Raw genomic sequence first — 16,472 nt, forward strand, 5'->3', positions numbered from 1 at the left:
CGCAGGGGAAGCTGTTATCCCTGGCTGTTCTAAAGCGTAAATGGGAGGACGATGTGGGGGGCGAGATACTGGACAAGGCCTGGGCTGAGGTAGTTGAGAGAGCATGGAAGAGCACCAGGAACACCCGTTTTCAATTGGTACACTTTTTTATATTGCACAGAGCTTATCTCACTCCAGCGAAAATTAAAATCTACTTTAGCACTGCTTTGGATGACTGTCCGCGCTGCTAGGTGGGAGGGAGCAGACTTCCATCACATATTCAGGGGATATTCATAATTAGACAATTATTGGACTGAGGTAGTGGCCTTGCTGAATGCCATACCGGATAGAGAGCTGGAACCAGCGCTGGGGCCATGTATGCTGCATTGGTTTCCACATACAGCTAAAAACAAGATCGCTAGCAAACTCCTAGAGATGGGTCTATTGCTGGCTAAAAGGGAAATCACGATGCATTGGAAAGCGGTGGGGTGCCCCAACATAGCTAGATGGAAGAAGGAATTCATCAAATGGGCGGAATGCGATGGGATAGCGAGGTTGCATTTGGCGAAGAGAACGAGTAGCGAAAAGGCATTGGAAGCGGCTAAAGCATGGGAAGCGTTAGTGGGACTAATAAAGAACCCAGACACTGATAGCGATGAGGACAGTGAGATTGCTGTACCAGCATTAGGAAATTAAGATGCTAGCACCCAAGCACAGCAGAACTGATACCCCTGGCACTAGCAGACTACATGAGTGCACAGTAGAGGCGCACATCCAACTTCACTGTTTATCCTAGTAAGTTGGTAAACCCATGTATCACACATGAATACTGAATACATTATGCAGAGTTGGAAGTGACATGCTTGGGGGAGAGATGGGTGGGGGGAGGCGAGGGAGTTGAATTAGAGTAGTAAAGATTTGAAGCTGTATTGAAACTGTCACCCTGAGAAGGTACTAGCTAGCGGGGACCATTCTTATTATTTCTTCACTTTTAACTTGAGCAGTGAGAGGGTGGGCTACCTATATGTAGTGCAGACTAAAATTTATAGGGTCCTACAATGTTTGATTGTGATATCTACCCGGATGGGAAGTATTATGTAAAGAACTTTGATGCAATGCAAGTTTGTCCTGATACGGAAAACTCAATAAAATTTGTTTAAAAAAAAAAAGACAGAATATTGATTTGGGCATCAGGTCCAGAGATTCTTACAAGGAGACCCTAAATGAGTTAACAGGCCTCAGGGACGACTCAAGTACTGGTGGCAACCGGTGCTACAATCATTTTTGGGACGTCCCCAATGACCTCCTCCTTGAATTCCCCATACGGCAAAAGTGTCCTTCATCGCTCCATAGCTGTTGTCTAACATACATTTTATGTGTTTTAAAGCACTGGTAAAGTCTGGCTTTACTAATCCACTCAGCTATCCACATAACATATATATCTGTTCTTTGCAGGAGGCATAATAACCAGTTGCACTACTTTGAGCAAAACTGCATTAGACAAAACTCTGTTCTCTCTCTCTCTCTCTCTCTCTCTCTCTCTCTCTCTCTCTCTCTAGCAGAAACATTAATTACAAGGGTTATCTTGACATTTGTATTGCTGCCTAAAAGCTGTACCACAAGGAACTCTGCAGCAGGGGCTTTAAAATCTTTTAAAAAGTTATTGCTAAATACGGCGCACCCTAAGGTTAGTGCCCACCACTTCAGGTCAGCATCCAGTGCAGCTGCACTGGTCGCACCGCCCTAAAGCCGATCCTGATAGGACTCTTATAATACTAAATGTGAAACTCATAGATGGGCTAGTAAAACTTGTGCTTCTGAAAAACGCCAAGCTAAAAATGAAAATACTACACAGAACACAGAATAGTTCAATTTCCAATAGGGACTGTAGTGGAGGCCAAAGCATGTGCCACAAGGGAGTGGCTACAGTAGAGATGACTGACCTCTCAAAGTAGTAGCTAACTGTTAGGGTAGAGTTTGAATACACATTCTCAGGACTTAAGGCAGTGCTGGAACCCCCATAATGCTGCAAATGGACAAATAATGTATGACATCACGCAGAACACATCTCTACTAAAACTAGCAAACGCTAAAGGCATACTTACTTTTACAAGATCAGAAGCCAATTAGGTTGAACAGGAGTGGAGGCTAAACATTCTAAATAGGTTGGAAGTAGCAATAAAGGGCCATCATCTGGTACCACAAAACACCCTAAAATATTCCCCTGGCACATTGATCAATCAACCAGGTTTGAAAGTAAAACTGGTCAGATTCCTGTGAAGCACATAAAACTACAACATATTCCTCAAAGACTAACATCCAGTTATGATATCTCCATACATGATGCCTGTACTAAAAAGTTTCAGAGTCAACTTAAAAAATGCACTGTAATAGGACTCTTGAAGCTGACTCACTCCACGTAAACTTTAGTGGCAGAAAGCGGTGAGATGTCCCAGAAGTGATCCGTCCTAGTTTAATGGGTCATTTTAGAGACGATCCAGATGTCCAAATGGGAAACCCCTAATCCATTAAAACAAAATACATAGATTGTGAGAAGGACAGAACTAGATAGTTAGATCATCTTGTTTGTTGCATTTCCCAAATGAATATAAAAATCCAAGGTAACCAAGGGGTTTTTACTCTTACTCCAAATCACACTGCGTAAAAATATTTGATCGAGAACAACGGATCTTGTCTTTCACCAACAGGATGCCAGCAACAATTTCCAATGTATTTTTGATATTTTGAAGAATTGGATACAAGCTAAAGAATATTATAAAAGGAATAACCATATATAAGGTCATTGAGTGCCCCTTCTCAAATCAGAGGATATCATCATTAGATACTACAAAATATATTTGAACAATTGACAGATGTATGAGCTTTACATGTCTATTTAAGAAGGAATTCCATGAGAGCCCTGAAGAAGTCCAAGAGGACGAAACTCGTACGATTCGATTTTAATTGAGTAACATATCAAATTATTTCCTAGAGAGGGGAGGTGGAGTACTAGGAACTGGATGAGAGACCCAGTGCCCGTGCTCCTTGGTTTATGTCTCAAACAAAAATTAGTGCTACTGTTCCTAAAGATAAAGAGGAGATAGCAACAGGTTGTGCAGGACTTGGGCATATGCACAGTGGCAGGACTGTTTCATGTTGCCCTCACACATCCCAAAGGGATGTCATGCTTCATCTTAGGGCTATTACTCCTTGTGGCCCGGCGCTGCATTGCCTAACAAACCCCCCGAAGGGTCACTTTGGCGGAGATCTTTTATTGGTATGCTGTGTGATGAATGCAAGGTAGAGTCTATGTGGGGTGGTATCTCATGTGTGATGATGTGGGTTAAAACTGATCAAGGAGGCCACCAATTACTTTTAATAACTGGACCGCCCTATCAGATTAAAAACCTTTCTAGGTAAATGCTACCAAACTGGTCATAAAGTAGCCCGGTAGTCTGATGTGAGTTCCCTCTTTAGGGTCCAACTCTAGTCAATCAACATGTCTCGCGCCCCTAGTGATCAGGAGGTTCCACGGCGCTTGCTCAGGACAGGAATAGTGAGTGAATCTCCCTCATTCTGGGGAAGCAAAGGAAGAGGATAGGTGCGATGACCACATTGCACTCAGAAACATTTAGTATGACTTAGCGCAGCACCCCTGCCACACCCTAGGGAGTACTTTTATCTCGAGATGGAGGTTGGAAAGCCAACATTAAAAAGTAGGTACCACTGAAAGGGCACCACTTTTGACACATTTGTGGGGTAGGAAGAATCACTCAGTATTCCTGTCCTGACGAAGCGCCACGGATCCTCCTGACCACTAGGGGCACTAAACATGTTGACTGACTAGAGTTGGACCCTAAAGAGGGAACTCACATCAGACTACCAGGGTACTGTATGACCCCAATGGTAGCATTTACCGATAAAGATTTTTAATCTGATAGGGCAGTCCAGCTATTAAAAGTAATTGGTGGCCTCCTTGATCAGTTTTAACCCACATCAACACACATGAGATACCATCCCACCTAGGCTCTGCCTTGCATTCATCATACAGCATACCAATAAAAGATCTCTGCCAAAGTGACCCTTCAGGGGAGCCATTGGGCATTGCGGCGCCGTCCCAATGAGGAGCAATAGCCCTATGATGAAGCATGACATCCCTTTGGGATATGTGAGGGCAACATGAAACAGTCCTGCTGATTGCCACCGTGCATATGCCCGAGTCCTGCACAACCTGTCGATATCTCCATTAATTGAGTAACAACAGAAGAAAATGAATAGGGAATTGATAACAAAATACATCTGAATGATACTGTGTAGAGTAATGAATATGCCTTATAAACAGTCATAGCCTGTAAGAATTTTGTTGAACCCTTACCTAATACATGAGATACACTTGGTTAATTTAGGGTGCTCAACTGTTAAAGATTGAGGGTTTATTTTTTTTAAATTGTTTTTAATCGTAATCCAAGAGAATTAAACTAGGAAAAACAGCCAACTCGTGTTTTGCCCCCTCTTGACGCGCAGGCCTGGGGCTTTTTCAGGGTGCTAGAAATAGTTGTATCTAGGTGTGGAGTTGGACATGAACCGTCTCAAATTCTGAATAAAATCAAGCACATCAAATGCGGGGCAGTGTATTCACTATGCAGTCTTGCTCACTGAACCTTCATTGGCCTGCAACATTGCGGAACCTTCAGTGGCCCTCACGAGCTATGTATCTTAAATATGTCAAGAAGAAGTCACTACAGGTCACAGGTTCTCTCATCTATAAAGTCAATGTGGTTTGTTTGAACCTGTGACCAGTTTTGAATTATTCTCGACATAATTAAGATACATATCTCGTGGGGGACACTAAAGGTTCCGCGAGCAAGACGGCACAGTGGATACCCTGCCCGAACTTCTAAGTGCTTGATTTTATTCTGAATTTGAGATTGTTTATATCTGTCTCCATACCCAAGACAAAACTATGTCTAGCCCCTTGCGAAAGCCCTAAGCCTGTGTGCTGAGAGAGGGTGAAACGTGTTGGCTGTCACACCATGTAAAGCTAAGTTGCCTGCAGCAGACCACCTACGCTAATCAGAAGTTCCTAACAATAACCTCACTGTAATCCTGATAATTCTGGTAACCAACCACTTTCTTTCTATTGAATCACTGGTAGCCTTCAAGGAGTTAAATCACACCACCTTGGCTATTTGGGCAAAAATAAGCTGCTCACACACTGTAAAATGAGAGCAAACGTTCTTCAGACATTCTGAAATTTAGCTATAATTTAGTTGTCCTCTGGTCACTTCACCAGGCCTGGAACTTACTTTGTTTTGGACTCTCCACAGGTCAATGATTTGCCCCCTTAATGAAATAACTTAAAGGAGCCATCCACCTTAGAATACAGAACAAATTCATCTCCCTAGCTTGCATCTTTAACAAACACCATCAATACACGTTTTTAGAATGTTACTTATGTTCTTTACGCCACATGGGGATTTGCGATGTTCTGTGAAATTATTTGCCAGAACGCCCCTTTAACACCTTGGCTGTAGCTGGAATTCCGCCCCGGTGCTGGACATTCCGATGCCGGGCGTGGTCATGACGGCTCCCAGCCGTCATCAGCACACGCCCACCGTGACTCATGACGACTGGGAGCCGTCATCAGCACCGAAAGGATTACACCACAGCTGTTTAGAAAATATCTGACCAACACTATTAATAGCGAAGCTGTATTACTGTGTCCTGAGTCAATTTTGGGTGAATCTTCATTTAGAGATGCAAATTAAAAATTTAAACATGTACATATGATTAGTCATGCCTTTTTCAAAATTTTAATTGAGATAAATATTGCAATAGTCTTTAATAGTAATATTTTAGATATATGTGCTGTTGAGTCTTTTTGTTCGAATACAATAGTTTTACCCAAAAAAACATTTGCAGACAGTTCAGGCTACCAGATTCCTTTAAATCTTACTCAGTTGCAGAAAAGCTGATGCTTGTCAGCAGCTATATGAATCCCAAAAACTATGGGCATCATTATGATGCTGGTCGGTCTCTCGTCTGACCGTCACCGTAGCGGAAAAGAGTCCACCTGGCAAGGAGCAAGTGGTTTCCTTGCCCTAATTACAATGCCACAGCCTTAACGGCGGTCACAAAGTGTATATTTTCTATTGTGGCTTGTGCTGCGGCTGGCAGCACATGCCACAATAGAATATATACACTTTCGAAACATCCCTGCACCGTGTGGCAGGCACCATGCGGTGCTTGCCACACAGTGCAGGATGTTTAGGGGGCAGGCCCCATAGCGGAGGGCCAGGAGTGTAATGCGGCCCACAAGGGTTCCCCAAAGTCACTTTCCACCTGCCTTTTCATGGCAAGCAAAACACAATGAAAGGGCAGACGGAAAGGGACATTGTAATCCCTACGGCGGTGCCTGAGAAGGCTCCGCCCCTATTGTAGGTAATATTGACCCTCCGACGGTCCGACTGGCTCAAGGAACCCTAGGGAAGCTACAGACTGTCCCTCCACCTGCAGACTCAGACAGCCCGCATTGTAATGCGTTGGTCTGACCGCATCAGCAGATGGCGGTTGGACCATATCCAATGAGCCATTGGATGCGGTCCGACCGCCATTAAAATAACCCCCTATGTTCCTATTCAGAGGTGTGGTATCTGAATATCATTGTCAGAGTATCATCTGACAAAGATTGTGTCCTAAATATTGTATAGAATACTATCACCCTATTAGAGGTTATAGAAAATCAACAAACAACCAGGAGATACTCGTATAAAGGATACTTAGGACATAATATTTATGTCAAACAATATTTTTGCATACAGCATGTTGACATCCTACCCGCTCAGAATCTATGTAGGGGCTTGTGTTGCACCCTTGTAGATGATCATAACACAAATCTTGTCGACCAAGAGCTACATTAACAATGGCTTGTCTTGTTTTGTAGTTAAAATATTGGCCTCTCCTCATGTGGTCGACTAGATTGCTGGAGGCTACATTTTCTCCCGGTTGTTTGCTGGGAGCTGACCGAGGCGTGAATCACTCTTTGTGTACAAAGCTTAGCTGAGCCGCAGCATGTCAAGCTGGCTTTTAATGCAGACTGGTTGAACGGGTTCCTCCTGGTCGAGGAGAAACTGTTTGTATTGGTCTCTTTTGCCAAGAAATTGTGTTATGATTCCATACTTGGCAGAATGCAGAAACTTGCCCAGCCAGTTGAATGAAACACATATTAGGTTGTTCATTCTACTCTCTAGGTGTCATGGAGGAATCTGGTGTGTGGCTGGGTGCTCTACAGAGGAGTTATTTGTTATTATGGCTAGCGTTAGTGCACCCCAAAGTCCACGGTCTACCCCAATATAAGGCTGGAAAACAGCCCAGTGGGCAAAAGCACCAATAATGAAATTATCAGCAAGCAGCCGTCTGTAAATATGGCACTGCACATTTATTTACCCTTTGCGCAACGCAGCACTGATGATTTTTATCTTATTTTATTTTATTTAATGTGATTTTATATAGCGCAAACTTTACCCGAAGGTGTCAGAGCGCTTTACATAAGAACCAGTTGCAAAACATAAGGACTAAGGATTACATGCGTTACATAAAAGATACAAACAGAAAATATTGCAAATGTACAAGGTATAAAATTACACAAAGTAGAGATATAAACAGAAAGAAAAATTGCAAATGTACAAATAGTAAAGTCACTCAAGGAAGAGATATGAATGGATATACTCTAAGAGTCACACAGGAATGGTAGAAAGTACAAAGGTCTTCTGCATATACTAGTGATTACTCGTGGAGAGGTGTGGCTCACTGGTTAGAGGCGGCAGACCCGAGTGCAGAGAACGGCCCGGGACCAGGGTTCGATTCCCGACGCGGCAGGGTCTTGGACCAGGATCAGCGGACTGATAATTCTCGCATCGGTGCCTACTCCGACCAGGGAGCACACTCGGCAACTCTGGGCATTAGCTTGCCTCATCTCCACAACGGCCCCACACAAACGCTGGGGATGCCTGGTTTCACCTTGGAGACCCCCAGGAGGGACTATCTCACAGGGAAAGCCAGGACGGGTTCCCCAGCGGTCTATAGCGCTACGAGGCCTCCGGGTAGCAGTGCGCTTTACAAGACACAACAATTAATTAATTAATTAGAGTTATCTCTATATATATAGGGAAGGGATACAAATGGATATACTCTAAGAGTCACATAGGAATGGTAGAGAGTACAAAGGTCTACTGCATATACTAGTAATAAGAGTTCTCTATATACATAAGGAAGGGATACGAATGGATATACTCTAAGAGTCACATAGGAATGGTAGAGAGTACAAAGGTCTACTTCATATACTACTGATTAGAGTTATCTCTATATACAGAAAAGCAGAGTTCCATTAGGTGGGGTCGGGGTGGGAGTAATACTGGGGTATGGAAAAGAGGCAAATCAGAAACAATTGAGGATCGTCAAGGGCGAAACGAGGGAGGAGGGTAAAGGCAGAGGGAACGGACTAGATGGTGGGCCAGGGTCAGGTAGTGCTTGAAGAATATTACTAAATTACGGCCTACGTGTTTTTATTTTTCTGTTTTTTCCTTCCAGCGCCTTTCATTTAACCCTGCCTCCTCCAGTGCTTAGTGAGACATCATAAAGAAACAAATGGTAGCAGATTAGTCTAATAATGTTGTTTATTGTGTCATGAACCAGAGAGGTCTTTCTGTAATAGGTCTGTTAGAATGGGATTTAAATGTATTACCTCACCTATTTGTACTGTAATATGGATTGTAAACGCTTGTAGTTGTGGTGCGATACTGTCATACCCACCCCCCACGAACGTTCTTAAATTATTTAGCTATCAAGAGCCTGCTAAACATTAAATTAAGCTCCCTCTTTTTGCTGTCCTAAACCATTAACCTATGCAAATGCCGAGAAAATGGGGCATGTCCACATGCATACATTCACTAAATTCCAAACCAAAACACATAGGTAAAAGACATTGCATTTAACAGCGCCAGTAGCTCTAACTTTTGCAGATGCAAGACCTATTTTGATTGCAAAATCCTTGTTTATACTTCTTTGCGGAGATATCGTCTTTAACGTTTTCCATGTTACCTTAAGTGGTTTGACCCTTTTGCCAAACCTTCACCAAATCTGGCATGCTAAAAGGCAGATAGATGTTTGAAACCTGTTTGCCTCAAATTTGAAGCAAATCAGTCATTGGAAGACAAAGTTATGAATGGTGCAGAATGGCATTTCCTCTGGAGTAACATGTGGAGTAACATGTGAGCGTAAAACACAAAATACAAAATTGCCAACATGTTTCTCTAATTAGCTCATATGTACCTGGATGTTTGGAACATAAGGTAAACTACTGGAAAGTTGAAATAAGGAAGATAAATGTGCCCAAGCCCAGCCTAGGGACGCATCCGTCAAGCGCATCCCATTGCAAAACAATGGCGCGCCCCATGGGCGTGCCTGACAGTATACCTCTCTCTGTTAAGCACTAGGCTTGTCTGGGAGGGAACAAACAAATCTACAAATCAGTCAAGGTGCATCAACTGCAGCAGCTCCCAAGTTGATCACTGATAGGGTAACCCTTGCAAAGAATCAAAAAGGGCAATTTCCCATGCACAATACAAGAATCGGAAATATCAGAGACTTCAAATTCAGGAACTCCATGGACAAGGAGTGAAGGGGTAAAACCCACACATTGGAAATTATCTAGAATAAAAGGTTTCAACTGAGAGACATGTAACGCTGGGTGTACCCTCCATAAAGGAGGAAGTTGAAGACGAACAGCAAGCAAAGGAACAAAGGAAACGAGAGCAGATTTAGGATGTCAACCATGCAGAGGCAGACACCGAGAGGAAAGCCACACCTTATGCCCCACTAAGTCAGGCTGGACATTTGCATTTATCTGCTTGCTATTTCATCCAGTTACTGGCTACAGCCAAACTGTGTTTAATAGTGTCCCTTACTGACAATACATGTTGCAGAAACTCTGCAGTAGCAGGTACTAGGGAATTGGTAGGTGTTGGAACTGGCCCTTCTTGCAGGGTCATCCCTAAACTTTTGACTTCTTCCTCCCTTATTTTTCCTGACCTGTGGCTGTTGGCAATAGGACTCTGCGCACTTTACCACTGCTGATCAGTGCTAAAGTGCATATGCTCTCTGTGTAAATTGTTATTACGATTGGATATACATGATTGCCATATTTGTATCACCAAGAAGTCCCTAGTAAAGTGCACTGGGTGTGCCAGGGCTGGTGATGACAAATGCTACTAGTGGGCCTGCAGCACTGATTGTGCCACCCACATGAGTAGCCCTAAAATGGTGTCTCAGGCCTGCCACCGCAGAGCCTGTATGCAGTCTGTGAACTGCCATGTCCTCCTGGTCAGTGTCCCCACTGACCAGGCCTAACCCTTCCCTTTTTGTGCACATTGGTCACCCATATGGAAGGCCCAAGGTACCCCCTTGGGCAGGGTGCAGTGTATGTGAAAGGTAGAGCATGTACTTGTGCAGGTGACATGCTCTGGTAGTGAATTACAGCCATTTTCGTTTTTCACTGCTGCAAGGCTATCTTGCTCCATAGGCTATCATGGGGGATGCTGGCTACAGTGGCTACCAGCAGATCTTCCCATAGGAACAAGATAGGGCATAAAAGTCTAGCCGCACTAGTGATATCGCGACTAGACTACGCAACCGCTCTCTACCATGGTATCCCCGCGTACGCAAACGCTCTCTACCATGGTATCCCCGCGTACAGCTTGCGTAGACTCCAGATTATCCAGAACCAGGCAGCCCGGCTGGTGTATGGCCTTCCTCGTTATCACCATTCCACCCCCTTCTCAGGGAGCTTCACTGGCTCCCTGTAAAAGAACGCTCCCTTTTTAAGATCGGCTGCATGGCCTTCCAGGCCCGTCAAGGCACTGCCCCCGCTTTTATCTCTTCATTAATCAATCCGTATGTACCTGCAAGAGAACTTCGGTCTTCCTTCAAGTCCCTTCTTCAGACCCCTCGTTTCACACGCAAAAAGTGGGGCGGGGCCAGCTTTTCCACCCTGGCCCCAACTTTCTGGAACTCACTCCCTGACCATCTCCGCTCTGCCACTCAGTACCTCCCCTTTCGTAGAGATCTGAAAACGTTCCTCTTCAGCCAGGCCTTCCCCTCTTAAACTCTTTTAATATCTCCTCTTACCTTTTCTCCTGGTCTCTCTCCCTCAGTTGCCAATCCCCCTAGCGCCAACAAACTGCAAGGTGTACGCTGCGCTCTAGAAATATTTTAAATTAGAAATTAGAAGTCTGGTATCCCTGAAAACAGCAAAGCTCTCGCACACATAAGCAAGGTATTACTAAGGAAATGATGTAACAGTCAATAATATTAACATATAGCCAGTAAAATGACAGATGCAATTTCTTGCGTCGTTTCTTAAGGATGAGTAGTTTTAATGAGTCCACAACCAGCCTGGTTATGGACTCATTAAAACTACTCATCCTTAAGAAACTACGCAAGAAATTGCATCTGTCATTTTACTGGCTATACTGGCTATATGTTAATATTATTGACTGTTACATCATTTCTTTAGTAATACCTTGCTTATGTGTGCGAGAGCTTTGCTGTTTTCATTGTTGTGAAGGTCTGTTACAGATTTTCTGTTCAACGGTTAAGGGGTCTTTTCCGCTCGCTCTTACGCACCATACCAATACCCAGCCACTAAGACACACAAGCGTTCACACCAGGCAGAGCGCCTTCATCTCTGAGTACTCTAAAAAAAACACCAGCTGTATCTAGTATCCCTGAACTCAGAATTTAATAACACATCTTTTAGGAAAGGTTGTTTTTAAATCCTGTGTTTGAGAACAGCACTTTTAGAAAGTTGCTGTTCTCTTGTCTGACCTTTCTGTGAGCTTTGGCCTGTTTGTGTATTGAGTGTCTGGTTTGAGAGTGATAGGGGCTGGGGATTCCGGAGGAGGCTGGCTGTGTCAGCCCTAGGCTGAATGACTGCATTTGCAACTTGAGTGGTGGGAGGAGATAGCACCTGGGCCTGAATAGGGCTGTGCCTGCCTTCCACAATGCTGGCTTCACCTCATGCTGGGCTGCCGACGACCCTGCCCCTCACTCTGAAAGGAAAGGAGAAGCAAGAAAAACAAAGTACTTAAGGAACACCCAGAACTGGTTCAGACCGGGCTCAGGGCCCACTTGCACAAAGAGAACAAAGACTTTTAGGGGTATAAGTACAGGACCCCTGACAACAGAAAATTAGATCTTGGAATCAAGAAGGAACCTCTGTCAAGGAGAAAGCTGAAACTGAAGAAGGAAGATTGTCCAGCAGTTGCTCTGCTGGATTGCCCTGCTGTTGCTTTGCTGCCAAGGAGAGGGGAAGGACTGTGCTTTGTGCTGTGTACCCCTGCTTGAAGGAATCTCCAAGGGCCTGAGAAGAGCTGGCTCCCTGTTTTGAAGTCCCAGGAACAAAAGGACTTCACCCCCAGCTTCCCTGAACTCTACTTAGAGAGTTCTGTCCTTCCTGGAGTGTGTGTCCCATGTGTGGTGCCTCTGGAAGTTGTACCTGTGTTGGGAAGCTGGAAACCAAGACTTTAAAGAACTTTGCTACAGAAAATTAATCGCTAACCCGGCAGAGCGAGCAAATTCCCGCCGCTACGGAGGCCGAGATCGTTGCATCCTTCGTTAGCGGGAAGATTTCCGCCGCTGAGAACATAAGGTCAGCCAAGGAGGGAAGGCAGCATTCCCAACCCTCCTGGGACCCCAAGGCTTCACTGTCGGAGAGTTGCAGTGAAGGTAAGTTTTATGTGTTTTTTATGTTTGGAGTGCGTGCGTGTATGTATGAATGTAAGTGTATTTGTGAGTGAGTGTTGTGAATGTGCATGTGTGCGTGTGCACGTGTGAATGCATACGTGTGAGTGTGTGTATGCATGTGTGCCACCCTTCCTGGTAACATGATCGGCTGCCACTGGAAGAGGATTTGACTTACAATAAACATTTTACAAAACACAGAGTAAATCTGTTGCTGTGTCTACCAAAATGTAAACGATACTTACAGCATCACTGCCATCCGCAGCCATGGGGGACACAACTTGAATCTATGAACAGAAAAAGGGAGAAACAATATTATGAATGCAAGTTTATGTCACTATTGTGCGCATGTTTTTGTTATTTTTGGAATCAAACATTTTATTATGCGGCCAGTTAGCATCATACACAGCCCAGCTGCCTACATCGACTCGTCGGCAGGGCATAAGCAAGCAGTGATTAAACACAGCATTTGGACCTACAACCCGGAGGGCGGTCCTGCGTAGTAAAAACCATAGGCACTCCCCACCGGCATAGCGGGGTCCGCAATTTTTATAGAAGAGAAAACCAGCAAAAACCGAGAAAGAAAATAGAGGAAACATCCCCCTCCCCCCCTCCATCCATCCCCAATAGTCAATCCCCCCCCATTCCCCCCCACCCTCCCTCCCCACTCCGCATCATCCAACAGCCCAGGTAAGTGCATCACATCGACCATACTGATCCAGACAGATCCGTCCCTAGAACCTAGGGCCCTGGCACAGCACCCATCGGATCCAGGGGGATAAGCTGTAGGACTTGTAGGTACTTTGGACATGTGACTTCTCTAAACTCCCTAGACAGAAGCCGCAAAAACGGGGCCCACAGGGTAGCATATTCGGACCCTCTGCCATCCATATTCAAGGAGAGACGTTCCATCGCCAAGGCATGCCACAAGCGCATCAACCAGTCATGCACATCCGGGACGTCTGAGGAGCCCCAGCAGAACCTGTTCTGCAGTCAGCAGTCCTAGTGCAATTTGTCGCCCTAGCGGCGTGAGCAGAGGGAAACAAGCAGGGTGTGGGAGGCCTAGCAGTGTATGCTCGGGGAGCTTAGGCAATGTGATCTAGAACGCAGCGTCTAGTTCATCAAGAACGTTTTCCAATATCGTTCTAGTTTAGGGCAGTGCCATAACAGATGCAGGAGATTGCCCGACATACCGCACCCTCTCCAGCAAAGACTGGATTTATCCCTGTCCCAGGATGCTACGGGCGGTGGTGTATAGTACCAGTACGTCGCTAGCTTGTAGGCCGACTCCGTACCCGCAGTGTTAGCTGTAGTGTGATGTGCGCGATAGAATACCTGCTCCCACCCTTTCTGCGCGAGTGGACGCCCCAGCTCCACCTCCCAACGCACCTGCGCCTTTGTACGCTGCCGCCGCGGGTCACGCAAAATCATAGCATACAGTTCAGGGATAAGGCTCCGATCATTCTTCTTGCGCAGGAGCCATTGTTCGAAAGTCATGAAAGAGCACGACATTAATGCCACGTTGGCCGGGTGTGTCACCCAGTGTGCCACCTGCGCATAGGCAAAAACATCTGAGAACTCCAGTAGGGAATGTTCAGATCGAAGCACCGAGAAGGGGACGAGCCCCTCAAGATCAAAAAGCATACCCACCCTCTTACAATCCTTCTCTCGCCAGCGGTGGAAGACCGGCGACGCAAGGCGAGGGGGGAAGGCGGGATTGTCCACAATCGGCGTCATGGGCGAGGGGAAGGTCGTCCAACCTTTATGAAGTGCCAATTGATCCCATGCCTTGTGTGTCGGTGACGTCACTGGCGAGGAGTATAGCCCCCATGCCCTATCTTTGCGAGGCAACCAGAGTTCCCGCCAAATTTTGCAACCCGCCACAGTCTGGTCCATGAATAACCAATGTTTGCTTGATTCCGGCCTATTCCATTCAACCACGAAGCGTAAGATGGCTTAAAAATAGGCCGTGAGATGAGGGAAACCCAACCCGCCTGCCGCCTTCGGGAGTGTGTTCGTCGCAAACGCCGCCCGGGGGTGCTTGTTGTCCCAGAAAAATCTATTCAGCAGGCCCTGGAGTTTCTTCAGAGCCCCCCTCGGTGGTGTGAGGGGGAGCATCTGAAAGACGTAAAGTATTCTGGGCAGAAGGGTCATTTTTATAGCCGCTAACGTGCCGAACTACAACAGGTTGAGGCGCGACCATGCGGAGATAGATTTGGTATTCTGCACTATCAGTTTGTAGTTCAAGGAGAGCGTCTGGGGCACAGTCGGCGCAAGGCCGATGCCCAGATACGTGATGTCAGATTGCGTCCAGCGAAAGTCAAAATCCCGCTGCAATTCAGCCACCTCCTCCGGCGAAACAGAAATGTTTAGGATTTCAGATTTAGTAAAGTTAACCTTAAAGCCAGCTGCGCCATGGAAAGCCCGAATCTCCACAGAGAGGCAGCGCAAAGAGGCAGCGGGGTTCTGCAGAGCCAGAATAACATCATCCGCGTACAGACTTATTTTATGCTCGTCAGCTCCAAATCAAATGCCCACAATGTCGGGGTGGGATCTTACACGCTGGGCAAAGGGCTCCATATAAAACGCAAACCGGAGCGGCGAGAGAGGGCACCTCTGCCGCGTCCCCCTAGTAATAGAGAATGGAGCCGATCTACAGCCATTGACCCGCACGACCGCTTTCGGAGACGCATATAGGGCCTGAATCCAGCGCAAGAAATTACCCCTCAGTCCAAAAGCCTGTAGTACTCGAAAAAGGAACTCCCACTCGACCCTGTCAAAGGCCTTCTCCGCATCGATGGATAGGAGGAAGGCCTGAGTCTTTGCGCGGTGGACTCCATCCAGCAGGTGCAGCAATCTCTTAGTATTGTCACTGCCCTGGCGGGTAGGAACGAAGCCCGATTGGTCCGGTTCAACCACGCCATCCAGAAGGGGGCTAAGCCGCGCCGCAAGAATGCCCGCGAAGAGCTTGGCATCGATGTTAAGGAGGGAGATTGGTCGATAGGAACTACAATCAGCGGGGTCCTTGCCAGGCTTGAGTATGACCGTTATGGCGGCATCAGACATAGACGGCGTGACCGAGCCCGTATCCAGGAACGAATTAAAGAGGCGGGTCACAAACGGAGCCAGTTCCCGGCAAAAGGTTTTATAAAAAAGTGCTGAGAAACCATCAGGCCCGGGGGATTTAGCTAACTTTAGTCGAGCAATGGCGGAGATAACCTCTTCCACGCGGATCTCCATGTTCAGGTCTTCGACAGCATTCTCCAACAAGGGGGTAATGCCAGCCGCCTCAAATGTACCGATCACAATCTGCGGGCGATGTACCCTCCTTTGTGTACAAGGTCTGGTAAAAACGGCGAAAGGCCGCTACGATCTCGGAGTCAGTAGTATGCGACACAGACTGGTGATCACGGATGTCAGTGATGGCATGTGATTGGGCTTGGGGACGCAAGCGATGTGCCAACATTTTACCCCCCTTGTCCCCACTCAGGTAGAACTTGTGATGCAAGCGCAGCAACGCATATTCCGCCTTATCGAGATCCAAATGCTTCAGCATGCTTCTCTTGGTTTCGAGCTCTCTCCGAACCCTGCGAGCCCCAGTACGTTTGTGGATAGACTCCAAGCCTCGCACCTCTCACTCCAGCTCCTCTTTCTTATCTCTTCGAAGCTTGGAGTATGTGGCTGCTAAAGCAATA

General features: G+C 46.1%; 1 protein-coding gene across 3 annotated transcripts in view; it reads right to left on the reverse strand.

The window, feature by feature from the left end:
* IPCEF1 (interaction protein for cytohesin exchange factors 1) overlaps positions 1-16,472 on the reverse strand; it is a 511,939-nt gene that overhangs the window by 362,749 nt on the left and 132,718 nt on the right. For all 3 annotated transcript variants that reach the window (XM_086927393.1, XM_086927391.1, XM_086927392.1), the window contains exon 2: positions 13,023-13,064. In XM_086927393.1, coding sequence (XP_086783519.1) covers positions 13,023-13,046 — 24 coding nt within the window. In that variant the 5' untranslated portion in view covers positions 13,047-13,064. The remainder of the gene's footprint in view (positions 1-13,022; positions 13,065-16,472) is intronic.

The sequence above is a fragment of the Lissotriton vulgaris genome, chromosome 6 (assembly GCF_964263255.1).
Source record: "Lissotriton vulgaris chromosome 6, aLisVul1.2, whole genome shotgun sequence".
NCBI lineage: Eukaryota > Metazoa > Chordata > Amphibia > Caudata > Salamandridae > Lissotriton > Lissotriton vulgaris.